This window comes from Montipora foliosa, chromosome 9 (assembly GCF_036669935.1).
Source record: "Montipora foliosa isolate CH-2021 chromosome 9, ASM3666993v2, whole genome shotgun sequence".
Lineage (NCBI taxonomy): Eukaryota > Metazoa > Cnidaria > Anthozoa > Scleractinia > Acroporidae > Montipora > Montipora foliosa.
In genome coordinates this window covers 10,623,928-10,651,427 of record NC_090877.1, presented here as the reverse complement: position 1 = coordinate 10,651,427, position 27,500 = coordinate 10,623,928, and the positions used below count along the sequence as shown (strand labels likewise).

The window sequence follows — 27,500 nt, the reverse complement described above, 5'->3', positions numbered from 1 at the left end:
CAAACTTCAAAATATTTTATGCTGAACAAGAACCATACTCGAGTGGAATAGTCTGCCTGCATTTGCAGCAATCACCTCATCTGTCAATGCCTTTAGGCACCTAGTTTCGAGGCTATAGTACTTAGCGATTAATTTTCTGTTTGTAACTTATTTTTTTCTTCTTATTTATTCATATTTTTTCATACCTTGGTGTAAAGCAACATAGCATTTTCCAAGTAATTACACTGAAACAAAACGCGGTCATGTTAAAATGCAGATCATGCAGATGGCATGCAGATTGCAGATTGTGCAGCTAATGCAGATTGTGCAGATATAGTTTGGTAACCAGAAAAAGGTGCTCTACATCGACACGTGATGCCCCTTTATTTGTAAAAATAAACCCAAACAATGCAGTTTACAACACACACAGGAGACGATAATACTGCTAGAAAACATTTTGTTACTTGAACAAGCAAAATTGCGCAAAAATGAGCATGGCCATGTCACGCCAGCGAGTAACGCAGACAGCTTAAAAACAGCTTGTTTTGGAACCGCATCGACCAGTTTCCAAAGAAGAAATAGAATAGAAATATGTTCGAAGTTTACACAAAGGCAAATGGCTAGATTCTCTATTACCCCTTCACTTATTTTCATACATTGTATGAACGGCTAAATTGGTTTTGACAATCCTAGTTAGTGCTTCGTCGCTGGAACACTGCACTTGACACTTGATCCTTTCCTTTCCTTTTTCTCAGAGAAAAAGATTTTTTACATAAGATTTTGTGTTTTATAAACAGCAAGATTTTCAACTCAGTTTTTGTTGAAATTGTATTTGTTTGCATGCATGCTCTCCTTATCCGATGCAAGGACTGAAAATAAGAGTCGAAAATATCCTTGGCTTTATTCCTTTGCAGGAATTCTAGCTCAAAATACTGGTTCCTTCATGAACAAGACTTTTGGTCCAACTTACATCGTTGCATCCTATGTAAAATACATCGAATCTGCAGGGGGCCGAGTTGTTCCAATACGGTATCCTTTGAAACAAATTGCGAATAATATTATGTATGTGGCATTTACTGGACTATGTTTGATTCATTCCAAGGAAAGCTTGTCTCCAGAGGCATTCCTCATAGTCAAGGCAAAAAAGCCCCGGAGCTTTAAGCTTAAAGTGCAAGGATTTGAATGCAAACTCACCACAAGGATCTGTGTGCAACATAACAAACAATGTTATAGGTTCGAGGAAAGGTTACTTTTATACAAACGTTGTACACAAGTTTTCTAACTTTTAGCAACAATAATAATAATTATTATTTTAAGTTCATTTTATTGATTAAAGCAAGCTTCCACTCAGATTCTTATACATGTAATATGTTTTATGATTTGAATCTGCTTGAGCTGCTCTAATTAGATCTGAAATGCGTCAATTGAGGAGAGACTGCATTACCATTTTAACTACGGCCGCTCTTAATTTTTAAATTTAATTATTACTTTCCAATATTTATCATAATTAATTATTTCTCAATCAAACTTGTGCATGTAAAACACACAGTTGTTGTAGTGTTTGTATTTACATCCGGGATCTCTCCAGCGTGGGAACCCGGTGACCGAGTGGGCATAGGACAAGTGATCGTGTAGGGAACAGTGTGAACTAGGAGAGTGTTTTCGATTAGCTTCTTTGTGATTTGTGATCCATAAGGATATTACAGTTGTGAAGTTTAAAGTGCCTATAACCCCAAAACTTTTTTTTTTGGGCCGAAAAAAAATCATCACACTGAGCAAGATTCCGCAAAAATATTTTCATTTGTTTGAAACCTCGATTTTTTGGGGAATATTCAAAGGAGGAAAAAATCGCCTCCTTTTGAGACATTACCAAGTGAAAAAAATATCAAATTGGGTCTGAGTTGAGCATGATTCATGACATCATACCAGGATTTCTCTTGTGAGCGTGGTGATAAACAACTTGCTCAACGAAAATGCCCGACGTCTGTGTTGTTTTCGGGTGTCGCAACACTCCAAATCAGAAGGGTGGAGCAGAGGACCCGCTGAAAAGAAAGAGAAGAAAACAGTGGGTTGACTTTGTTCAACTGAAGCAGGCACATTGGAAGCCCTCCAAATACTCGGCTGTGTGTTCGAAGCACTTCCAAGACAACAACTTCACAGTGAAGTTTTTAGATCTAACTCGGGACAATCGTCAACTAAGATTGCTAAAAGATGAAGTTGGAGTTTGTGTCCTTCCAACTGTCCATACTCTGGCTGTCCAGTCTGTAGGAGAGAGTGTAAAACACGCTGAAAGCGAGCGAAGCAAGAGGAAGGTGAGAAAATTATTGTTGTGAGAATTCCCACTTGTTCGATACACGTTTCTTTTGTACACATCCTTCTTATGAAACAATCGGCTTACCAGATAAGATCTCCTTCTAGATGAGCATATTTCTCAAAGTACAAGCCAACCTCGTTCTAAGGGTTTCTCTTCCCTGCTTCCACTGTTGTTGAGAATGAAGGCAGAAAAGAGAGACCCTGGGAGTGAGGTTGAGTACAATCCCTGTGTTTGTCTTTATTATTTAGAGGAATAAAGATGCTTTTGAATTGAAAGTTCTGATGTTCTCGTTAACATGGAACTTGAGAGAAAACACCGAAGGAATAAGAGTACTGTAGTACAACATCATACGTGTACAACTGCGGAAGAAACACCACAAGATAATGTCAAGGAATCAACGATAGTGTGCAAGGCGGTGCAGCATGCAGGAAGGTTTGAGCGAAGGGCTAAAGTGACCAAGATCGGATCGGAGTATCCTGGAATGACATCACTAGCCCCAGTCTACGCTTCACTCAGTCATACAGGAAAAAATATAACTTTGAAAATTCATAAAAATATGAGGTTTCAACCAAATGAAAAAAATTTTGCAGAATCTTGCTCAGTGAAACAAAGATTTTTTCTGGCCAAAAAAAATTTTGGGGTTAGAGGCACTTTAAGAAGCATATCAGTTAGAGGCTTTCTTTCGCTGGCAAAAAAAAATTCTCTTATGCTACATATAATGTTGTACCAGGCGAGAGTCACACTTATGGCAGTCTCATCTGTATGCATTTTTCTCTTGCAAATAAGATACTTGATTGTTATTTTGTAAATTGACTCACAACAGAAATGATTTAAGTGAGGAGCAGTTGGAGAAGCTGTTCAGTTCCATAAATGGGTAGGCTGTGAAGAAAGAAACCAATAATCATTTTGAAATTTCATCAAGTTATCAAATGAAGTCAAGTTTATCTGAGTTTCCCTTTATGCACAATCATTTCCTCTCCTTCATTTATACCTTGGGTTGGCAGCCCAACACTGGTTGCAGAACAGCAATGATGATGATGGTGATGATGATGATGATAATAATAGTACCAGCAGCTGAGTGTCGAGATATGTGAACGAATGGAAGGGTATATGGTGAAAGTGATACCATCTGTGATTGGCTATTTAGGAGGAGGAATGAAAAGACTGAACAAGGATATAAAGGAACTGTTTTCTAATGAGAAAGACTTGGAACGAACAGCAATGGAAATGTAAAAAACTGACAAACTTTGACAGCTAATGTCCCTCCCTTCCATAACCCAGCTAGCCCATTGCCAACCTGAAACCTTGGGCTTTGACCATTGATGTGGGATTTGTACATTGCACATTCTGAGAAGGGTCCTTCTACAAGTAAATAGCATGAACACTCCAGCGACTTCTAGTGCCTAATGACCATGGTTTGATCTAATTGGCCTTAAAAGAAAACAGGGAACAAATTGAAGAACAATGATAATCCTCATCATCATCATCACACAAGTTATTCCCAAGCTCATTGAGCTGAGCAAAAAGTGTTCTCCTAATAAGGAAAAATGTAAATCAAATCACATGAATTTAAAGCGATTAAGTTGAAGAAAAATAATTTATTGTTTTTTGATTAAAGTGAGCAACTGAAGTATCCATAGAAAAACCTCTCAGGGAAGATAAGAGAACCAACAAACTCTGCCCACATAGGACATTGAGTGCCGCAGTGTCAACTGAGGCAGCACCAGGTACTGAAAACACGTCACAGGTCATTGTTTTACCAATACAGAAAGAATCAAACATTCATTAAAGCTAACCTTAGACCTTATTAGGCCTAAACCAATGTTTTTAGGTCCAATGTTACCATTGGTAAATGGTTATGGTTGTTTCTGTGTTGGTAAAACATTATGACCAGCTGTGACCTGTGTTTTGTACCATGCAGCCCCAACTTGGACCAATTTTTCTTCATTATCGGTGAAAGACAAGTAAGACCACTACGCCAACCCAAATAGAGTGTTTTTGTTCATGTGACCAGCAGCCATGTTTGCATACTAAAACAAAGGGAAGAATTTTCATAAGAATAGAGTTCAATTCCCAAAAGAATATATCATTCCTCCAACATGGCCGCTGTTTCTTTGTTTCACTCCTCGAACATGTCCGCCGTGACATCATGTGAAAATTCTGTGTTGTATAAGTATGCTGCAACTTCTATTAAGAGATATCTACTGTAAAAGGGCTGCATGCATATGATTCCTAACTGATTGTTTACTTCTCAATGTACAGTGTCCTATTTCCTGGTGGTGGAGCAGATTTGCCTGATTCCCCTTACGCAAGGACGGGCAAAATACTGTTTAATCTAGCAGTAAAAGCAAACAAAGCTGGTGATGTATTTCCACTCTGGGGAACTTGTCTTGGTTTCGAGTTTCTAAGCATTTGTGGGTCTGGTAGTGCACAAGTTATTTCGCTTGTGGATGGAGAGAACTACAGTGTTCCTCTAAACCTTAGTGAGGGTGAGTAAAATATAATGTTTGTTATCCCTTTGTTACCTTCAAAAAAGAAAAAAGTTGTTTAAAAAAAAACAAAGCAAACCTATTAAAGGAGTGGGGATGATATGCATGTTGGTATCTTCCAGTAGTAAAATTAATGTAACCTTCCCAACATCATCACCATGCTTGAGGCAGCTAATACATGTACCTTCAAGCATTTACACAGTCAAATATCGTAAACTACTCAAGATGACCATCATTCCAAGGTCTGTGTCCTTGAAGTCTTTGCAAACACTGTGGGGTCCTTTAACATGCTTCAATGTTTATTAGCATTATTTCTTTATTTAATCACAGGTGGCCGCCAAGCTCTTTACATGTTGTGTTTTGAATTTAAAGAGCTATGGCAAGTTTTAGTGTATACAAATCAGAAGGCTTAATAAAGGAAATAAGCACTAATGCTGCACTTACTTGTCTGTTATCTCTATCTTTGTGATCTTGCTTTGGTAATCTGGTGCCATTCTGTCAACTTATAATTTTACAAGATATCCTCAACCAAAGACAGATCTCTAAAATAGAGAGAAGGAAGGAAATGCTCACCAGTCAATCATCCAAGCAAATCGAGAAATCAAGCCAAAAAGTGTAGCCAAGATCCTTCAATCTGCTTCAAACTCGGCCAGCAAGGTGTTCGAAGATTCTATCAAACATCTGTTCGAGAGAATGGTCTCTCAATCTACATGTACTCTGCGAACGAAAATTTGCCACAAAATGTCAATAATTTTTGATTTCTGTCAACATCCTTGTGATGATCAGCCGTGCACCCAAAATGGCCAATTGGTGACAAGTAACTGCTCCCTTAGTACAAATCTTTCCCTCCACCCCTCCCAGTACTTGAGGAGTGTGAAGCTTCATCCAAGAAATTTTGTCAAGTCTGGGGAGAGACGGAGGGAAAGATCTGTACTAAGGGAGTGGTGACTTGGCCCAATTGACCGTTTTGGGGTGCACGGCTGATCGTCACAAGGATGTTGACAGAAAGTGAAGTTTTCCTTTGCAGAGTGAATAGTGAGACTATTCCCTTGAATAGATGTTTGATAGAATCTTCGAACATGTCACTGGCAGAGTTTGAGGCAGATTGAAGGATTTTGGCTACGTACGTTTTTCGACTCGATTTCTTGGTTTGCTTGGCTGATCGACTGGTGAGCATTTCCTACCTTCTCTCTCTTTTAGAGATCTGTCTTTGGTTGAGGATATCTTGTGAAACAGTTGACAGCATGGCACCAGATTACCAAAGAAAGATCACAAAGAGACAACAGACGAGTATTAAGTGCAGCATTAGTGCTTATTTCCTTTATTAAGCCTTCTGATTTGTATTGACTAATACTCGCCATACAAGCTCTCTTTAAAGGTTGAAACACAACACAGAGCCTGGGTCACCTGTGATTTAATGATTTGCCCCAGCCTCGTGGGTTGTGATTTACCCAAGGCTGTTGATCAATACTACCTGTAGGACACTATAATTACAGTATTTTTAAACAGAGCACTAGGTCCCCTACAATTATAGCAATGTCACCCCTTATAGCTGGAAGTCGATCTTGGTAAGGGGTAAAAGCGGAGAACCCAGAAATAAGTCCCTCACGGCAAGTTGAGAATGACTGAAACTCAGCCCACTATCATTAGAATTTAAAAAAGTGACCTTTAGTGGATTAAAATATTATTAAAGTCCATTGCCCTTTTATTTTATCCAAATGGTCGACTTTTGTATGACATAGTAGATTAGACTCTTTTTGCTCTCTTTTTCAATTCATCCCTAACTGCAGGTTATCAGTCCAGCAGACTGTTTGGATCATCTGCCCCTGAAGAAATTATAACCTACCTTAAAACAAAAGATGTCACTTTCAACCATCACCGAGCTTGTGTTTCCACTGATGTAAGTTAGCTGGTCTCTGCGGCGACCTGCTCAGGAGGTCATTAGTGCTTAGTAGCTGGGCTTTTTTAATACTTTTGAAATAGTAAAGTAGAAAAGATGAAAACAGCCTGGCAAATAAGTCATAACGAAAGAAATATGTGCTCAGCCAGTCAATTTACCTGGGTTGCCCAGCCCTTAATACATTCATTACCTGATTGTCATGAATGCTGATCATGAGGACTCGGCCATTTTATGAGGCCCCAACTAATGGCTACACCGGAAACTGTAAGGCTTCTTTTAGTGATTTTTTCCTGCATTAAATGTCAAACTAAGTCTAAAACAATCTATTAAGGACAGTGCCTACTAATTAAAGATATTTTTGCCCAGGTGTGACAGTGCTTATGCAGGAATTGTAGATCTTAACAAATGTTAATGAAATCCAAAAAGAAAATTGGGGTAACCATGCATTTTTCAAAGATAATTCATGAATAATATTTGTAAAAAGCTTTAAAATACAAAGCAATGTATGGCGTTCTTTCTCAAATTGAAGCTGAATTATCTCTCAAAAATGCATGTTTACCCCCAATTTTCTTTTTGGATACCAAGAGTACTTACTAAGATCTACTTTCTCCGGATAGTTTTAAACCGTGCAAAAATATCCCTGTATTAGTAAGCATCCACGATAGGAAATCTGAGTATCTGGAGATGCGCAGAACTTATGTGCAATAACAATAGTAGGCACCGTCCTTAATTAGATTTTGTCACATTACTTGGGAGGACTGGTCACTTAATTGACTGGGGTCATTGTCTGCTTCATGGTGTTCTCACTTTGAAAATATCTTATATCATTGGGGAGATATTAAGGTTTTTGTGTTAAAACTGATGACATCATCAGTGGTTCTATACTAAGGGGGAAACAAATCACAAAATCTAAAATATTCTTAGAAATTATTACCACAGTTCTCTTCAAACTTGGCACTAATAATGTTTATCAGTCAGCACATAAAATGACACCCATCGTACAGTTGCCATGGCAACTGTTTTGCTTTCAGATCAAGATTGTGCAGAACTGGTGTTTCTGCTTTTTGTCCTAACCAAACATCATTCACACTCAATGAGTTAATTAGGGAGACCTACAGCAACATGGGCTCTACATGTGTTTTGAGCAGGACTGTTTGTCTTGCTTGATTTTAGAGGAAATTGAGAAACTTCATTTATAACCAAACAGGACTGGAGCCAAAAGTGTTGCCATGGTTACATCATACTCTGCACCATCTTGTACCTTACGTAGGGTTATTTCTCATGCCAAGTTTGAATCATATCGCTGTTACACTTTGAAAGATATTCTTGCTTTTGTGATCCATCTTCCAGTGGAACCACTGATGACGTCATCAATTTGCTAATTTGCATAACACAAAAACTCAAATATCTCTGAAACAAAAAAAAGATACTTCAAAACTGTAAAGCCATTATTCATTATTTTGAAAACTCTTTCAAATACTGTAGGCATAAAGTATTTTTTACTTCATAGGCACTTTAATGCTATTGTCAGTGGAAACATTTTTTTCTTCAGATTTTGAAAGTGTGATTGATTTTTGTCCAAAGGCTGTTTACTTTGAGTGTAAGTTTTGGATTTCATGGTCTGCCATTACTCACATTCAAAACTGACCAACTGGACCTCAGAGGGCTGGATCTAAGGAAAAGTGACGTAATTTACTCACTAGCTTACTGAATTAAAATTTCAGCGCGTAAACGCAGTTTATTATGTATGCAAGACACCAGTTTGAAAACCTGAAAGTCCAAAACTCCCGTGCTGCATATTAATTCAGTCGCACACACGTACATTGCATTCTTAAACTACCGGTAGTGAGTCTTTGACGTCATTTTCTCCTCGATTCAGCTCTCTCAAGATTTTAAGGTTAGTAATGGCAGACCATTAAATAGGAAATTTCCAGTTAAAATAGAAAGGTGTCTTTTTGAAATCAAGGCTTAAGACTTGGGTCACGTAGTGTTTAGTTAACATACCGGTAGTTTTGAAATTCAAAGAAAAAGAAGAATTGATTTTTTGGTCACAATGGCGCTTAAAAGACCCTTTATAAACTCAATTAGCTAGCTGTTTTCGGAAAATATCTTAAAAACAATCCCTTTAAATTCCCTTACCTAATGTGTGATATGAGAAAAAAATATATCCAGTGGAACTTGAGTTATTTTTAAAAATGCTATAGAAGATGAACAAATTCCACTTGATAATTTTTGTTGAAAACTTTTGACATCTAGCTCACCACTCCTAACAGGATTTTATTTTCAGTTTTGTGATTTTATGTCAAATGCTTATTTCTGGTCACCCGTTTTGATCAATATGCTGAGGCAAATAGATTAAGTATAATTTTTCATGTGTGGCCTATGCACTTTGTGCTCACCTGAACTCTTTGGAGCCTTCATGACACCACTGACATTATTAAGTTTAGGTTTTAATATTTTAATTAATTTCATGTTTTAAAGGAGTGTTTCTTTTTCAGGAATACCACAGTAACAAAGCACTCAATAAATTTTTCCGGCTACTTTCGACAAACAGAGACAAAGAAGGAAAAAAAGAGTTTGTCTCCACAATTGAAGGTAATACAGTACCTTACCTTTGTAGGGGTGGCGAGTTGTACTTCCAAAATCTTGGCACTCGCAAACTCTAAAATCTTGACAACCTTTGTGAAGAGTCTTGAAGTCTCGTTTATATTGCTTTTATTTCGGTGTGAAGTCTTGCATGTGTCTCAGATTTGCAAACAAGATTCTCTGCGTCTCGGCGAGTCTTGGATTTTACCATTCATCATCCCTCTTTGTACTCCTGCTGATGTTTTCCAAGTCACAGGGAGGTGTGACCTGGGATAAATCATCTTGACTTCTCTTTTTTGGCCTTGGTTCCGAGAGATTTTAAATTAGGTTTTATTCAAAGTGTACGGTGTCAGTTGAGGCCTTACAGTAAATAGCTCAGACTTTCCCCATTGGCATGAGTGGACATAAGAGGGAAATTTAGATCTGCAGAGTGTGACACTTGGCAAGTATACTGCTTAATGAGAAGCGTTGCCTCAATTTTCCCTCTTCTGTTGCTTGACTGACATGGTGTCTTTGTCTTTGCCCCGGCCCATTGCCATTCAGTAAAGAAGAAATGATGCTGCAAGCATTCACTCCGGGCTATACCAATTCTCTGTTTTCACATGACACCACAGCTGCCATGTTTGTGCCCCTAAACAAAGAAGCGGCAGCCATATTTGTGTCCCAACCCAATCCTCTGGGAATTGAACTCTATTATTATGCAAACGTTTTCTTTTGTTTTCGATGAAAAACATGGCTGTTGATCATGTGAGTGAAAACCAACAATAGTATGGGTTTCATCAAGCAAATTCAGCCTCATCTTACAGGCTTGGGTTTGATTTGCTAGCATAGCAATGGGAGGGTTGGCTCCAATTGCCCATATGGCCTAAGGAACCTTTAAAGACCATATTTATTTATTTACAAACTGTGAAAGTGTAAAACTAAACGAACTGAGGACTTTTTTATGTTTAAATATTTTGTGTAAATGTTTTATTTTTCTTGTATATTGTGAAAAGTGTAAAATCAAACGAACTGAGAACTTTTTATGTTTATATATTTTGTGTAAATATTTTATTTTTCTTGTATATTGTACATGATTTTAAATAGATTTTATATTCTTATAACATCCCATATTCTAGTTCGATAATTTAGTATGTAATGCTACAAGAGAAGTTAATAAACTATTATTATTATTATAGGTTAGGGCTGTAGGCAGAAAAAACATTTTTCAGCTGAGGCAATGGCCATAATTTATTAACTATTTAATACACAAGGAGGAGTTTTTTTTGCCCTCAGGATTTTTTATATGTCATAAAACACGTGGGAGTTTTAAGTATGGGTAATCAAATGGTGATGAGTGAAATTAGGCAATAATTTCACGTGCATTTTGTCTAAAATCAAATAATTTCCCAAGCCTGTAGGTGAAGGAAATTATTTGATTTTGGGCAAAACGCAAGTGAAATTATTCTCTAATTTCACGAGTGTACCATTTGATTAGCTATTAATATCTTGGGTGACAAATTACCGGTATGTTCTTAAGACGGCATTTTGGCACTATAGGAAAAGTTGTAATTTCACATGTGAAATTATAAATTAACGCTGAAATTTTGTGCCAAAATTAAGGATAACTTGTCACCCGTGTTATTAATGGATTAAAATACTTGTCCATGTTCAATAGCCATTTTGACCAATCGTGATGGAAAGAAGAATATTCTTTCTTGAAAGCCGATCTACATGTAGCTAAATAGACCAGATTCGTATGGAGCTAGCTTGCAATGGAGGCTAATGCGGGGGAATCTTTTCAAATGCAAATACTTTTTAATATATTCCCCCGCAATAGCCTCCATTGCAAGCTAGTTCCAATCGAATACTGAGAATACGAATATGGTCTATTCGCCTGGGAATCGAAGAACACCCTGAACAATGAAGGACAACTAATTACCTAGTGTTGCACAAGAAGACGCACCAGTCCAGTTCACCTGGGAATTGAAGAAATGTCATTCATGCGATTTATAAAAATTTTATTCACGTTAGCTGCAAAGCGTAAAAAAGCTCCGGTTTAGTGTTTTGAGGGATCTTGAACTGAGGACAATATGCCTCCAAAAAGACACTTTCGACCGCCAACGACGGAAGAGCAAGAGAAAAAAGACTTGGAAGACTGAATTCCAAAGGCTACCAAGAATGCAACAAAGCGGGCATTTAAGGTTTTCTCCGAGTGGCAGATATCAAGGAACAACAAAGAACCTTCACAAGAGCAATGTTCCTTCAAGGTCGAAAATTCAAAATTCAGTCATCGGAGTCATGAAATGCAAATGAACACGAAGCCACTAGTGCCATTATATAATGCTTCATGTTCATTTGCGTTCCATTGTTCATCTCTTTACCCTGCTATTACCCTGGGGCCACGTTCAAATCCCTCCCCAGGCTTTTAGGTTTGTTGGGTAAATTACTAAGTACAACAACTTACTCACGTTTCTGGAGAAATTTATCCGATTGGTCAAAACTGCTATTGAATATGGATGAGTATTTCAATAAATTATCTTCGTAGATATTTAGGGTGTTTTTGATGCCTACATTTAAAGAAAGCACTGGGATCCCCATTATTTTAAAAAAATCGTGGAAAAGAATTGACTAAGGCAAGTGCCTTGGATTGCCTCATACTGGCTATGGCCATGGAGGTAGAGGTGTGCTTGGAAACAGAGTTTAATAGTGGTGGTCAATTTGCGCAGGTTGTGCAGGTTATGATGGCACGAAGCCAATAGGCCATTTCCGAGTTCATGTCTGCCTCCTCTTCAAAGCGAGTCTAAGTGCGAAGTTTTTTTGATAGTAATTAGTTCTACTTAACATATGAATAAAAACTAATTTTCACAACAAAACCTTCGCACTTAGACTCGCTTTGAAGATGAGGCAAGCAAGAACTCGGAAATGGCCTATTTATTTGCACCGACCTCACTTTAATCAACTGTGTCCTTTTATCAGCTTATGATTATCCGTTCTATGGCACTCAGTGGCATCCAGAGAAAAATTCTTTTGAGTGGACGTCTAAAGAGGCCATAAATCATTCAAAGGAGGCAGTTCTTGTTACTCAGTACATGGCGAATTTCTTTGTCAACCAAGGTGAGTTTGCAGGACTGCTGCTCAAGAAAAGATATGAATTTTAAAAAAAATGATGATGATAGAACGAATATGAAGACTGCTAATTTCTCTGAGTTAAATGGTTCAAACCGAATTTCACTATTCCGCCTTTGCAATTTCCTCTTTTTTCCACTGCATCGACACTGCAGACATAGCTTAATTAGTCTGCTCCAGGCCCTCAGATAGTGGAGGTAAAAGCCTTGCCTGTCACTCCCCTGCTAAGTGGTGTCTTTGTGCATAGAGTCTTCTTTGGGTATTTTGTTAGGCTTGAGGGGGTTGGGGTAATGCGTTGATTTCTCTGGAGCACACAGGAGAACATTTAATTAACCTGCAATGGCGTCGAAAGTCATTGTAACGCGAATGGTGTTTTAGTGCATCTTTAAACAAAATATACCCTTATGGAGCTCAAGAATGGAACGTCAATTGAATAAACAAGACAGGCGGTGAAAAATAAATATCTGGAATCTTAAAAGCGACGAGTAATGGACTTCGACAACAATCTTCCGCCCGTGGAGCCGAAATCAAAGTGAGCTGTGTTTTTAATATTTTGCCAAGAGTGGTGTTATGTACAACACTGAAACCAAATGGAAATTTCTCTGGTGACGTATGCGTTCAACAAAGACAGAAGGAATCGAACACCTTAAGTGGATCTGTGATCTCTGTTGGCTGGCTTTTTGTATTTATTTGTACTCAACTCTGCACAGTCTGGAAATTTCACTAATTCTTGTTAACCTTCAATGGCGTCGAACGTCATTGTAACGCGAATGGCGTTTTAGTGGATCTTTAAGCAAAATGTACCCTCATGGAGCTCAAGAATGAAACGTCAATTAGATGAACAAGACAGGCGGTGAAAAATAAGTACCTGGAATCTTTAAAGCGACGAGTAATGGTCTTCGACAACAATTTCATTTTTCGCCGTTGGATATCAAGTGAGCTTTGTTTCTAATATTTTACTAACTTGGTATTATATCTAACACTGAAATCAAATGGCATTTTTTTATGGATTTAACAAACATTGAAGGAATCGAACGCCTTGAATGCATCACAGTGTTTACTGAAGTCGCATCGAAGTTTACGTTTTATTTTGTACTCAACTCTGCCACGGTAAATTGGAAATGTGGCAGTGAAGAATTATTTGAATGAAAGCTTGTCGTCTCTTTTGTGCTTCATTATTTACGGTCAAGGTTCTTTCGAAAAGGGTTGGATGTGAACTGTCAAAAATTTATTTAATTGCATATGCTTTATGACACGGATTGTTTGTCTTGTTGCACGCACGCAATTGAAATAGGAAGGGTTTTTTGCCTCTAATAGCAAATATGTTGTTTGTTTCAATAAATTTTTCGCTGGAAAGGGTTTTTGTGAGATTTCCAGCCTTTGTGAATGTTAATATCATGTTGTGTAATTTTCGAGCTTAACAAATTTGCACACGTGGTTTGAAATGTGATATGGGAGGATTTTTGTTGTAGTGCGCTGTAAGCAGCGCGTGCATACATTAAGTCACGAAAATAAACAGGTCTGTTGGAAGCGTGCTTGAGTTTCAACAAAATGAGCCTCAAAATCAGCAAAAAAACTGTGACGCTGATGAATAATGAAGTAGCTGCTATTTCCAAAACGATGGAATTACATGGTGATAAATAACCTCGTCTTGGATCTAGTAAATTTTTGACTTTGCAGAAACAATGGTCAACCTCAAGAGTTGGGCGATTGTGATCTTTGTGTTGAATTCGCACATTTCTTGTCAAACTTTATAACACTTGAAAAAAAAAAAGAAAACTAACAAAAACAAGAATCCGGTATCTTGCCATCATTTGACACAGATGCTTCACTATTTCGCGAGTAAACACGCCGCGGAAACTTGATCACAGCGCCCGCTGAATTCGATGTCACTTTCGATTTTGCGATTTACTTGTGCAGCCAAAAGGAGATGCAAGTAAGTGGCGGGGTATTCTGAAATTTAGCCGCCAAAAGCGCAATAACAAAATTAAACGTAGTAAAAATCTCCCAAAATGTTTTTCGCTGATGGTAAATTTTTATATTCGCGGTTCAAAGTTAATGTTGTTTTCGTGTCGTAAATTTTGTTGCTGATGGCAAAATATTTTATTCTCGATCGACCGTCCTGAAAACTTTCTTCTGCTCTTCCTAAAAACTGTGTATCAATGTTTATTTACTTTTGCATCAATATTTGTTTTGCATAAGGCTTGCGCGACTGCCGGTGAACTATCATCAACTATCATCCACTATCATGCGCCGTTTGACCAGCAGGGCTTAACGATATATCGCTAAGTATGTATATCAATCAATGTCAAATACACGTTGAATTATTTTACCTGTGGTATATCGTTGTCCTTTTGCCGCAAAAGCGGTTTTTTGAGCGATTTTGAAGGATTTTGAGTTCGCCGGTTACTGTTCCTAAAAAAGAAGCACGTTCTAGGAACAGTAAACGGTGAACTCAAAATCCTTCAAAATCGCTCAAGAAAACCGCTTTTGAGGCAAAAGGACGACGATATACTACAGGTAAAATAATTCAACGTTTATTTAACAATGATTGATGTACATACTTAGCGATATATTGTTATGGGTGAAGCAAACGGTAAATCCAGTACATTTACTATAAAATAACAATCGGTTACGAACGCACATTGTGTGGGCTCCGGTGTTCCCAACCGTTCCAGATTTTGCCAATCAACGGAAAATCGCTAGACGCTTGTCCCAGATTCTCCCGATAGTGACTTTCACGGAACAACTTATTCTCGACACTGCTATTACAATAATCATATAGTATCTACCGCCTTTGAATACAGCTGTTTCGATAGGTTGTCTAAAAGAAGCGTAAGAGCGTTCGCAACAATGCCGAAAGGCAGTATGGGACAGTATTCAATATGTCGTGAACGCCCAGAATCGAAGATGCCGCGACCGGACAGTGAAGACCTACTATGGCGAGCTATTTGGATGAAAGAGTTCTTAGGATATAGCGTTGACGAAGTGGCAGTACGCGCAGACTTAGGCCCGTTTAAAACGTCGCATTTTACATTTGCCGAGTCTAATGCAAATGAGTGAAAACAATAGATTATTCTCATTTGCATTAGATTCGTCACATGTAAAATACGACGTTTAAAACGGGCCTTATGTTGAAGCTCTCTCCTGCTATCACGATACCAAAACACGTCCAAAAACAAAAGGGTTCATTAGCAAAAACGATGGCTCTGCAAGTGCGCCGCGATTTTTGGTACATTTCTTTAACTTTCTCTGCGAAACACGACATAAAATAAGCAGGGTTAAAGTATTCAGAATCTTGCTCTCTCTGTGAATCCTAACCCTTTGTTACTAATTCATGGTCTGGATCATTTGACTGAATTTTGAAACTCACTCATATCTCAATGTCAGTAACACAGCATGAGCATGTATTTCTAGGTGACGTTTTCGATAGCACTGCCGTCATGTTTTTGTTGACTCAAACTGACAGTTTTCCATAATTTCGGGATTGGACAACCTTTCTCCAAACAGCTGTATACGATTATCATTATTTCATGACATTGACAGTTGGAAAGGAATTCTGGGAATTCAACATTTTTCTTCTAAAATTCTACCCAGATATCCGGACTCGGGACTCGAACCTACGATTATTAGCTTACCTGTCACCGCTCCTAACCACTAAACCACCGAGTCGCCGCTTGATCCGATAAAATTTTTAGGCACAATAATCTACTTTATTTGTCATAACACCAGGCTGTAAACATGCGCTAACACTCGCTAACAAATTATTTTACACAACTAACGAGAAGGTCAGGCCACACTTAAAACAAAGCTAACCGTTTTAAAATCTGCGCTTAGGCTTAATTATTGAATTATAGTGATCCTATTCTAGATGCAAGGCAACAAATAACAAATATTAAAGAAACTTTGTAACTTGTTCATCGTGGTCTAGTGAATAGAAGCTGTTCCTATAAGCCGAAGCTCCGTGTTCAAATCATGTCCAGGGACTACTTTTACTTTTCTTTTTATCTGCTACCACAAGTCCTGGGACTTAGACCACTGTATATGGCATGTAATTATGATTTTCATATACTCAACGCTGGGTGATATTATATGATCATCGTAATTCCACTCTCGAAAACTTGTTGCGCGGAAAGTGGAAAGTGCGCCAAAAACTGAGGATTGGTAACGAACTAAAGCCATCCCCGAGGTCTCCGACACTACAAATTTGAGTTTTCGTATGTCGGGAATGATCGCTGATGATCGCTAAAATGTGAGGCACGCTTCCTTGAAACGCTTCCTATTTCCCGATTCGTCCCCGACCATCCCAGATTATCGGGGATGTCTACGATTTATGGTTTTATTAGTCGGCAAAATCTGGGACGGTCGGGAAACTGCGAAATGCCCAGTCGTCTGGGATTTTCTTGACATATGGGAACTAGGCGTTAACAAGAACCACAAAAGTGCAGCCAAAGGCATTTTTGCCTTCTGCACCCATGGGTGGAGAGAATGGAAATAGAATTAGCTACTTTTTCCGAGTTTTGTCCCAACAAAAACAAAATAAATGAAATTATCTTGAGGGTTCAACTCCCGAGTATCCTCTACTCACCATGTGAGAGTGCACCATTCGATAATTTGAATCCAAGCGGTTTAGCGGGACAATAATTTTTACTAGAACCGACTTTCTGGCCTCTTATATAGCGCAGTGGTAGAGCGTTTTTCCGGGTATCCCCAAATCACTAAGAACCTGTAGCTGCCTCGTTCCCAGACGTCTCTCTTTTTTTCAAGGAACAAGAGCGCGCGCAAAGGACCAAGGGAAGGGGAAAAGGCGAGCTTTTCTGTAGCTTTGGAGACACGTTCTGTGATTGGAGAACGAAACAGTATATAGGGACAAAGATATAGTAGTGAGGCCTTCCAGGTTCCTTCCACGGGTTTTGGGGAATAAGAGAACATGGCTAATTTGAACTGGGAAACAGGGAAAAAAGAACAAAATATCTTAGGAACAAGGAAAGATAAACAATTGTAGGGAGTCAAAAAGCTGGGAACAAGGGAACACAAGCAAATGTTTAAAGGGAAAAAGGACTTCCCCCCCCCCCCCCCTGCTTCCTTGCTGGGAGGGCCTTAGCAGTCTGGAATAGCTACAAGGATTACTCCAAACCAACATCAAAAAATGCATCTCTTCATCCAAAAAAGGACCTTATCTTTTCCGTTTTTTTTTTAATTTTTCTTTGCAGCTCGTCTCAGCGGCCATCATTTTCCAAACAAGCAGGAAGAAGACGATGCATTAATTTATAAATACAGCCCTGTCTACTGCTATCCAGAGTTAACCGATTATGAACAGTGCTACGTATTTCAAAAACGTGCGCGATGAATGAGAACATTAGGGAACGTCGACATAGACGTGACGTCATCACGCTCGTATTACTTAGTGTCTTCTGTATTTTTAATCTTGAAGGTACGAAGTTTGAAAATTTGGGCAAAAGTACTGTCTGCAATGTGAAAATTGCACTTCGCGCTTTGCCATTTCTCTATAAGGGGTGGCGAATGGTACCTCGAAAATTTTAGCAGGATCTCGAAATCTCGAAAGCGTTTTTGATAAGTCTCGAAGTCTCGTTTTTGCATGGTTTGTTTTTACCCTTTTTGAATCTCGAAACTTTTTACCAAGGAGTCTCGGGCTCGGATTTTTAACTAGGATCTCGGCGAGCCTCGGATTTTACCATTCGCCACCCCTTCTGTATGCAGCACAATGATTACGAATCACAGCCCCTCAGAGACAGAGGATTGAAAAAAAAAAAAAATGAAGCAGAGGGAAGGGGAGTTCAATCCCTTTATTTTGCAGTTAGACAATGATAAGTATACTTTGTTGTTTTTTTTTTTTACAGAAATAAAGGCCTTTACACTACTGCTTGGTATAACATCTTTCAGAAAAATCCCGTTAGGTAGCCGAGACCGCACCTTTGTAACAAAAAAGTTCCTAATCGGGGGTGGAAGCTGAATAATTGGTCCTCGATTATTCATTATTCTTTGTGTGTTTAGTTCGGATTATTAATTATTCTTTTTAAATTTTTGTAGGTTATTCATTATTCATTATTATTCATTATTCCACTGGCACATTAACTGCGTTATTCAATATTCCGGCGTTTTCAGACCCAATTATTCATTATTCATTTTTTATTTATACTCGTTATTCATTATTCATTATTCATTATTCATTATTCAGCTTCCACCCCCGATTCCTAACCCTCCACCTCAAATACTTATGTGACTTGTGAGTCAGTGCTTATGTTCCCATGGACTCTGAAGCGCGCTCATTATTCAGTTTTGTATAAGCAAAATATTGCAAGATCAAATCCACAGGTATAAATCAGGCATTTCGACGTTTATTTTTATCCTTACAACAATCAGGACCAAAACAAGTAACAAGGTAGCGTGTAGCGTCGTTACTTCGTGTGAATGAACACAGGTATCATCGACATCTACACGTTCCAGCAATCGGCAAAGTCCTGTTTTTGCCTAGGTGGCCAAGCATTTTTGACGACATCACACCAAACCAGCCAATTCTGCTGGAGAGGGCAGGACAGCCACAACACCGGGGACTCCCTACTCTTATCGACTGGTGTGTTGGTTCTTTAACGTCCCACAGGGAAGATATTTGTGAGACGGGGCCTACGGTTTGTACACCTGTTTGTAGTCCTTATCCGAGAATACTTGAAAGTCAAACCATTTGCAGATGAAATTATAAAGACAGCACTTTCTCCTCAGTTATTTTAAGATTCTGAGTATTGATCCTGCCGGGTATTTAAACCCGCAACGTCACGCATGACAGCCCGATGCTCAACCATCAACTGTATCTCTCGGCTTCAGAATCACATGACTGAAAATGACTGAAAGGGTGGAAAGTAGGAACAGGGTACCCAGCCAAAACAAAGAAGGCTCCTTTGTCAACATGAAAATTCTTACTCTAGCTTGACTCTCTCTCCTTTGAGAGCATCCGAGCATAACAGGTAAAAATGAGCTAAAATTTTAAAAGAATACTTTGAAAAGTTTCTTTCTTCAGCCAGACAAACGCGTTGCGAAATCGTGATTTATTATATAGACAGGAGTGTTTTAACACCACTCACAACGTTCATACGAAACTACAACCGGTACTCGGGTGGCGCATTTTCCATATCCTCACTAATGGGGATATTGATGACGTCATTTCCCGCCTTTGCATGGTTGCCTGTGCAAACAGTCAGTGAAAAATGGCGAGCGATAGATTCGTGAAGTTCTCTAAAGCTCACGTAAAATCCTTCTCTGAGAAACAAGAAAATGCTAACACGAAGGCTCAGCATTATCAAGTTAATAGTGTTAAAAATATTGTCACTGAGGAGCTAGCGGTGTGGTGGTCAAGCGGTTAGGTGACGGGTTAAATTGATCAACATTCCCAGGTTCGAGTCCTGTGTCCATTTACTTGGGTCGTCCAAACAAACATGACCATTTCCCACAAGTCCTGGGACACAGTGTCTAAAATTAACGATAATAGGGCCGATTTACACGATACGATTTTGTCGCATGCGACAAGCTCACGACAGGCTTACGACATGACTTACGATTGTCGCAGCGTTTTAAGAGATGTTTTAAAATGCTACGACATTTTTTCTGACGTACACAACAATCGTAAATCATGTCGTGGAGCCGATTTAGGGCCGATTTACACGATACGATTTTGTCGCATGGGACAAGCTCACGACAGGCCTACGACATGACTTACGATTGTCGCAGCGTTTTAAAACATGTTTTAAAATGCTACGACATTTTTTCTGACGTACACAACAATCGTAAATCATGTCGTGGGCCTGTCGTAAGCCGTTGTCGCATGCGACAAAGTCGTACCGTGTAAATCGGGCCTTACAGGGTACGATTTTGTCGCATGCGACAACGGCTTACGACAGTCCCACGACATGATTTACGATTGTTGTGTACGTCTGCAAAAATGTCGTAGCATTTTAAAACGCTGCGACAATCGTAAAGTCATGTCGTAGGCCTGTCGTGAGCTTGTCGCATGCGACAAAATCGTATCGTGTAAATCGGCCCATAGGGAGCTTTAGCAACGACAACGTCATCTAAAATCATAATTTCGCGTCATTGCAATCACTTCAAGACTATTTCAAGCTTTTTAATATGACGAAGGTGTGGCAGTCGCTCGGGAATAAAACCGTTATTAATTTAGGGGAGAAAATAAACATTTATCTCCCAAGTGCTGACGTTCTCCATAAAACCTCAAATTTGCCTATTTCACGTTGCCGTTTTGCTGGCGGTGGCAAAGAAATAGACAAAAATGAAATATGCACGTGCAAAGCTATTATTTTTGCCCACTAAATATGCAAATTTGTGACGTTCTCGTTGCCGTCGCCGTTGTGTTTGCTAAAGCGCCCCAATAGGGACTTTAAGATATGCGACGCGACGGTAACGAAAACGTCATTTAAAATTGCAAGTTCAGGTTTATTAATCTTTTTCGTCGTTATGTCGGCTTGTCTAACTTCTAAAAACTAGTGTAACTCCGCAGGAACTGAATTAGGAGGTGCAGTATTGAATCTACGACAGAAAATTCAAATTCGCTGCCTTTTTTTCACGTTCTCCGTAAAACTTGAGAATTGGTCATTTCACGTGATAGATTTGCCGAAAACGTGAAAGAAATGTACAAAAATGAAAAATGCACGTGCACAGCGTGCAAAATTATTGTTTTTGCTCATTAAATATAAAAAATTTGTGACGTTTTCGTTGTCGTCGCGTCATAGATCTTAAACTCCCTATTAGTCTGTGACGACGGACTTGACAGGCTTGAGCTTGAGCTTGAGCTTGAGTTTGAGTGAGGCTCCAGCACTTGGTGAACTAAAATTACGATGAAAAACTTAACTTAAACAAACTTAGAACGAAACTGAGTAATAACTGCCCAAAAACTAAAAGATACCCATATCTATGGTATTATGTACAATGTATGGACAAATATACTGAATAGTTGCATTCGTCATCTACATTATGACTCCAAAGAGCATGCTTTTATGGTCTTTTCATAAAAAGATACGAAAAGGAAACATACTGCCCGATTCTGTAGACGTTTATTCATCAAAACACAAGCCATCGTTCTCACAAAGTGGAATGATACAGTTTCTAAATATTAAATAAACGGAAGTTCTGGCGCGAAGCAGGTCTTGGTAAAAGTATAAATAATTTATCATCTTAATATTAAAATAAAAAGAATGCAATAATGAAAAGGAAGAATTCAACCTGGAAAGTTGAGAAGTTCTCTTTTCAGTACTTTTAAAATCCCTATCTGTATTATCGGTTTGTCGCCTAAATAAATATAGACACTCTGTTCAAGCAATGACCACGTCCGTGATATGCTTTTGTGTTCAAACAAGGCTGATACGAGCACATGTTAAACCTAAATATCAACTGTTTGCGATGTACTCCCCGGCTCACTTAAAAGATAAATTTATAGAGACGAGTAGAATAATTTTAAATAAAAAATGTAAGGATGTGGATGCTAATTCGCATTTCTGCCATCACAAAAATGCAGGCTGAAATGGGTGACGAATACATAACATAAGAGTCGTTGAACAAGCGGTTGAACAAGCAAACGAACAACAAGACTGAACAGCTATTGAACGCTTGTCAGCTTGTGTTGCCTTTCGGCCTTTTTAACTTGTTACAAAGCTTTCCAACGGTTTGTTTAGAAGAAAGTGAGAGATTGCAATTTTAGTTTCGCTAAAGACACACTGGAAAAATGTAGGAAACCTTTCCTTCAACTGAAGAAACGACGAGGGTACTATTTTCTGTCGGATATTTTAGCTGAAACAGAATTCTGTAACAGCCAATACAGAACACAAAGAATTATTAGAACTTCGAGCTGGCTGACATAAGCTATTTTGGATGAAAATTTTCAGTTTTCATCATAAAATATTGTTCGCTGAAATGCTACGCGAAGTCGATAATTTCCTTTTACGAATACGTCTGTTGCTCTTCGAGTTTTTAAGGTCAGCCTTCCACTGGGCTATCATGTCAGACAGAATCCTAAGACCCTCCATAATTCCATCTCCACGGACAGCGGAAGTTGGCTGCAGATACCACAAATGTCTCGAATTAAGATAAGGAAGAGATAATTTCTCTGTAAGTTCTAACGGTGCTAAAGCATTGTGTAAATCTTGCTTGTTTGCAAACACCAATATCGGCGCACCGTTGATTTCAGCAGAATTGACAAGATTGTGCAACTCCTCCTTCGCTTCGTCCATGCTATCTTGGTTTGCACTGTCGACAACGAAAATGATGGCATCGGTTTGACGAGCGTAAGCCTTCCATAGCGGGCGAATGTGCTCTTTTCCACTAACATCCCAAATTTTCAATCTCGCGTCTTTCGTCGTGAAAACCGTCTCGACGTTAAATACTGGAGTTGGAAGGATTCTTTCCTTCCAGTCATTCCACTTGCTTCGGTATAAAATTGCCGTTTTCCCACTTCTGTCAAGCCCAAACATGACTACGTGATATGGTCTTCGAAGCTTTATACTTGGTCGAAATCCCCTCGCAGAAATGACAAACCTGTTACCCATAGTGTTTCTGAGATAAATGTTGTAACATCAGAAGGTCTCCGCAGTATTGATCCCAAAGATTTCGAACATACTCGTCCAGCGATCAACTCACTTTGAATGTCAGCAGCAATATCTTACCACGTAATGTTGCTTAATTTAAAAGACAAAGCCGATGAAAGGAAAAGTCTTGTCTATCCCTTTCGCATTTCGGCTTCGCTAGCGATAGTCGTTGGTTAACGATCTTCTATTTTGCTGCATTATGCAAATCTCGCCAACTGAGTTATTATTATTATTATTATTTCTTAGCAATTCTTGCAGTGCGTTTTTTCATTGGTTCAAAAAGGAACACAAAATTTTTCCATTGTCCGCAAACAAGCTGCGTTTTAATAATCACAAGCGTGAAAATAAAAGATTGACTGATGTTTGCTGGGGCTTTTTGCGGGGTTTAACACCGGAATTTCGATTTAATGTTGTTTATCTTTACACTGGCTGGGACGGAATTAACATACGCCGATTTGTCTTTTTGCAATACCGTTTACAATGTGAAAAGTTTGTCAAAGCGTCAACAAAATAATCAAAATAGCACAAAAAGGGTTAATTAATCAAACAAGATTACGCAAATCGAACCGTGCACTTCATTAAATATTAGTCCGGTTTACGAACTCACAACCACAAATTCCACACCGCAGAGTGGAAAGGAATCGAGATGTTTTCAACTGCTCAAAACTTCCTGAATTATGATTGGTTGGGACATTGCTCCGGGAGAAAGTTTGTTTCACCTCTTGACCACCTGTACAATCGAAAGCCATGCAGTAAAGCTTGAAGGAATTCAACTATTAATAATCGAACGACGCAGCTGAGTGGTTAGCTTTCGTTGATCATAATTGTGTGCAAATTTCATTATCAACCTTTTATAATATGAATAACACTCCATCACCACGCAAAAACAAGGTGATGTCAAACTCGAGAGCTGTCTGCTTACAGACTTGTCAACTAAATTAAAGTTATTAAAGTTGAAGCATGAAGTGTGAAACGTGAACCTTATCTTCGCGAATATATCGACAGTACAACCGCGAGTAGAATGAAACAAGCAAGTTTCGAGTTCCCGAAAAAGCGCACGCGAAAGGCGCAAGCATGTTTTCATGCGCTATCCTCGTGACCCTCTCGCAGATGACGTGAGAAAACAAAACCTAATAAACGAATAACAAACGAAAATTACTGAGGAAGCAAAGAAAAAATTATCTTTCACATACCAAGGTTAACCATTTTTATGAAACTTTTTATTTTTTGTTATTGGACAAGGTACACCTTTCATGGTACAGCTTTCACTATTTTCGGAGTGTTTCAATTCCTGATTCTTCCGTAAAAATGCGCTGGATATGAAAATGAAATTTCCAAAGATAAATTAACGTCATTGTGCGAATTCCTTTGCGTTCATACGGAGTTCCTCAACTTGCTGAATATGGAGGACACTTTATACCAAGTTTAAACCAGTGCTTTTTCACTCGTGAGATGGAGACCGAGTTGTGAGCTGACTGAAGAAGAAGCACGTGACAACTACACGTCCTTTGTTGGAGCTTGTTTCTGTTCATGCCTGGCTATATACATAAAAGAATGAAGATCTTGGTACGTGGAATATCGGTTCGCATGCACGATTTTCAGCCAGAGTTAGGGTTCATTTTATTCAATTTTGGCAAAATGAAGCCCGAAACGCACCCCCCTGCTGCAGTTGGTTGATCATTGGACGGTCGGGCGGGAGATCGTAGTTCAAACCCCAGCCTTCGCAACACTCTTAGAAGTGTTGTCTTTTCAGTTTTCGTAAACGTACTGCCTTTGTAATAACTTGCCGTCGTTTGCATAGTTTCTTTCTTTCCAGGAAGCGTTCTTTCTCATCTGATCTGTTAGACTTATCTTCTTAGATAAGGACAATAAACTTTGAGTCCAGTCTTTCAATCACTATTCATAAAATTTTTGGAAACTCACAAACCATTCGCACAGTGTTGTGGTACGGGCAAAGGTGACAATAACGAGACCCTGGACTCTACTATATTTTACATTGCACGTCTGTGCAATACCTTTTGAAACTTCAAGATAGAATCTTCCAAACGAAGACAGTTATCGTTGCCATGGGATTGTCTCTCTCACTCACTCTCCTATGAAGATCTTATCCCTTCCTTGCACCATGCTTACACTCCAAACTGAAGACAGAAAACATACGGCGCAAGGATGACCGCCTTCTCAGATTTTACTGATGCTGGGACAGTTATACCTCTTCTTTATCCTAAAAGAAGTTGTCGCCAAAATGGTGTCCTCTGTCACGTGACTTGCTGTTGATTGCGTAGTTTCTTTCTTTCCAAGAAGCGTTCTCTTGCAGCGGTAATGGAGTCTTCAGTGTTTCGCTTGGATACTTTAACAGTTTCTTTCCAAGTTTCTAATGAAAAAGGACACGAGAGATTGATGATTCAACCCTCCTTCGGCTGAGAGTGAGACATAGATTTTACTCTGGCCAACGTCGTTAAGGTAAATTAACCACCAAGAGAGAGATCATTCTCGTCACCAGAGCCTGAGATCTTATGACTGCGCATAACCCGAGGCTCTGGGAAACCCTATATAAGAGAGCATGCGCCGTATGGTTCTTAACCTTATGACGCCTGCCTACTCCTCGTGCTAACATGAATACATCAATCAAAGGCGGTTTTTATTGTTCTTCACGAAAACCGATGAGACGACAGTTTGTTTCAGGGTTCCCCAGAGCTCTCCTCTCCCTCAGTCATGCGCAAAAGAAAAGAGCTCTGGGGTCGAGATTGGAGAGAGCATTGTGAGCTAGCACTTGGTCAGGGTTAAAGTGGTACTATGATAAAAAGATCACTTCCTTTTTTTTCCTTTAGATTTTGAAAGTGCGTTGCTTAACACCTGCCTGGGGAGTATTAACAGAGGGATGACCTCTTTACTTTCCTTTCCAGATGTCCTCTGTAACTTAAGCTTTTGCATTGAATAAACTATGTATGTATGTACTTGAAGTGCAAGTTTCAGAAGGTTGGGTCCAGGGAAAAGTGACGCCGTTTACTCTTTGGTGTGTAAAAGCAGTTTCTTATGTATGCAAAACACAAGTTAAAAGATCTGAAAGCCCGAAACGCCCGCGCATTGCATACTTAAACTAGTGAGTCTTTGACGTCATTGTTCCCCCAATCCAGCTCTATGAAGATCTTAAAGTTGGTAATGGCGGACCATGATGCCAGTTGAAATAAGCAAGTGTCGTTCTGAAATTAAGGCTTAAAACTTGGGTCACTTAGTGTTTAGTCAACATAGTTTTGAAATCCAAAGGAAAAAAAGATTTGATTGTTTGATTAGAGCACCACTTTAACGTTCGAAACGTCAGACTCTTAATATAACCTTTTTTGTTTAATGTTAACGTCTGATAGAGAAAGTTCATCATCAGCGGATATCAGAAGGGGAACGTAAAATTTGTGAAAGAAAAAAATGTAAAAATGCGCCTTGAGAAATTTGTCTTTTTGTAAGGACACAGGAGCCAGGGTTTGGGTTTTTATGGCAAACTTGTTTGTGAGAAAGCTCTCTTGGGGTTCGCGAATGTCCAAGCTTCTTGCCGCTTGCAAGTGTTTTGTCGCTAAATACAAGGCTTTTATGGCAAACTACGCTTAGTTTAACAATTCAAACTATGTGACTGTCTGAATACGTTTCGGAATGAAATTAACGAAACACACTGGAAAACAAACCTGTTTGTTTCTGGTCACTGCGGTGAACAGATTTCAGTCTATGGTCGGCATCTCCATGGAGATTACAGGGTGCTAGATTGCCTTCAGCCCATCCTGATAATGAATAGCTGTCAACTTCGTGCAACCTGGGAAGAAGTTCTTTAACCCACTCATACCTTACCTGAGGAGAGATCAGAGAAAACAGCGGACACATTTATTGCTTTTAACTTTAATTGTTACGGCATAAACAACAAGGATCGCCAAGGGGCATGTTGTAGACAGCAACTTTGTTATATTTGCGCTCAGTGTCTGGGGAGTTGAGAAGCTTCCTCATTGCCGACATGTAGGGGGAATACGAAGTATATTATATTGAGAGTCTCGTGGTTTTATTAATATAACGAGTGCATGTTTTCCAAAATACGACAAGACATCATGGCTGGGCGGTCGGGATTTGCAAACCATGGCAAAAGTGTTCATCTGGGCGCTGTTTGTTTGTTTGTTTGTTTGTTTGTTTGAGCAGGTTGAAGTATTGGCAGCTATTCAGCTGATGTGGACCTGCCATACCCACCCACCCATATACACACAGAGGACAGCCACAACACCGGGAACTTCATTCCCTACTCTTTCGAATAGTGTGTGGTTCTTTAACGTCCCACAGGGAACTAATGAACATGGAAGTTATTTGCGAGACGGGACCTCCGGCTTATCGTCCTTAACCGAGAAGACTTGAAAGTCTAACCATTTGCGGATGTAATTACAAAGGCAGCACTTTCTCCTCAGTTATTTAAAGACCCTGAGTGTTGGTCCAGCCGGAGTCGAACTCACGACCTCACGCATGGCAGTCCGGTGCTCAACCGACTGAGC

The 27,500-nt window shown here is 39.2% G+C and overlaps 3 protein-coding genes across 4 annotated transcripts in view; 1 reads left to right on the top strand and 2 right to left on the bottom strand.

The window, feature by feature from the left end:
* LOC137969743 (gamma-glutamyl hydrolase-like) overlaps positions 1-18,259 on the top strand; it is a 19,086-nt gene extending 827 nt beyond the window's left edge. Inside the window, exons 2-8 of the mRNA XM_068816094.1 lie at positions 894-1,008; positions 3,117-3,167; positions 4,556-4,782; positions 6,573-6,682; positions 9,181-9,277; positions 12,227-12,364; positions 17,590-18,259. Of these exons, the coding sequence (XP_068672195.1) occupies positions 894-1,008; positions 3,117-3,167; positions 4,556-4,782; positions 6,573-6,682; positions 9,181-9,277; positions 12,227-12,364; positions 17,590-17,726 (875 nt within the window). The 3' untranslated portion in view covers positions 17,727-18,259. The remainder of the gene's footprint in view (positions 1-893; positions 1,009-3,116; positions 3,168-4,555; positions 4,783-6,572; positions 6,683-9,180; positions 9,278-12,226; positions 12,365-17,589) is intronic.
* A 3,178-nt stretch (positions 18,260-21,437) lies between these two features.
* The window catches only part of LOC137972114 (probable ATP-dependent RNA helicase DHX40), a 19,566-nt gene continuing 13,503 nt past the window's right edge, over positions 21,438-27,500 (bottom strand). Inside the window, exons 15-16 of one of the 2 annotated variants that reach the window (XM_068818943.1) lie at positions 26,658-26,817; positions 21,438-25,354 (exon numbers count right to left, since the gene is read on the bottom strand). In XM_068818943.1, the coding sequence (XP_068675044.1) occupies positions 25,239-25,354; positions 26,658-26,817 (276 nt within the window). In that variant the 3' untranslated portion in view covers positions 21,438-25,238. The remainder of the gene's footprint in view (positions 25,355-26,657; positions 26,818-27,500) is intronic. The other variant, XM_068818944.1, reaches the window with a different exon arrangement.
* On the bottom strand, positions 22,291-22,944 carry LOC137972115 (ADP-ribosylation factor 6-like). Its single transcript, XM_068818945.1, has one exon. The coding sequence runs from the start codon at positions 22,942-22,944 to the stop codon at positions 22,291-22,293; it is 654 nt and encodes a 217-aa protein (XP_068675046.1).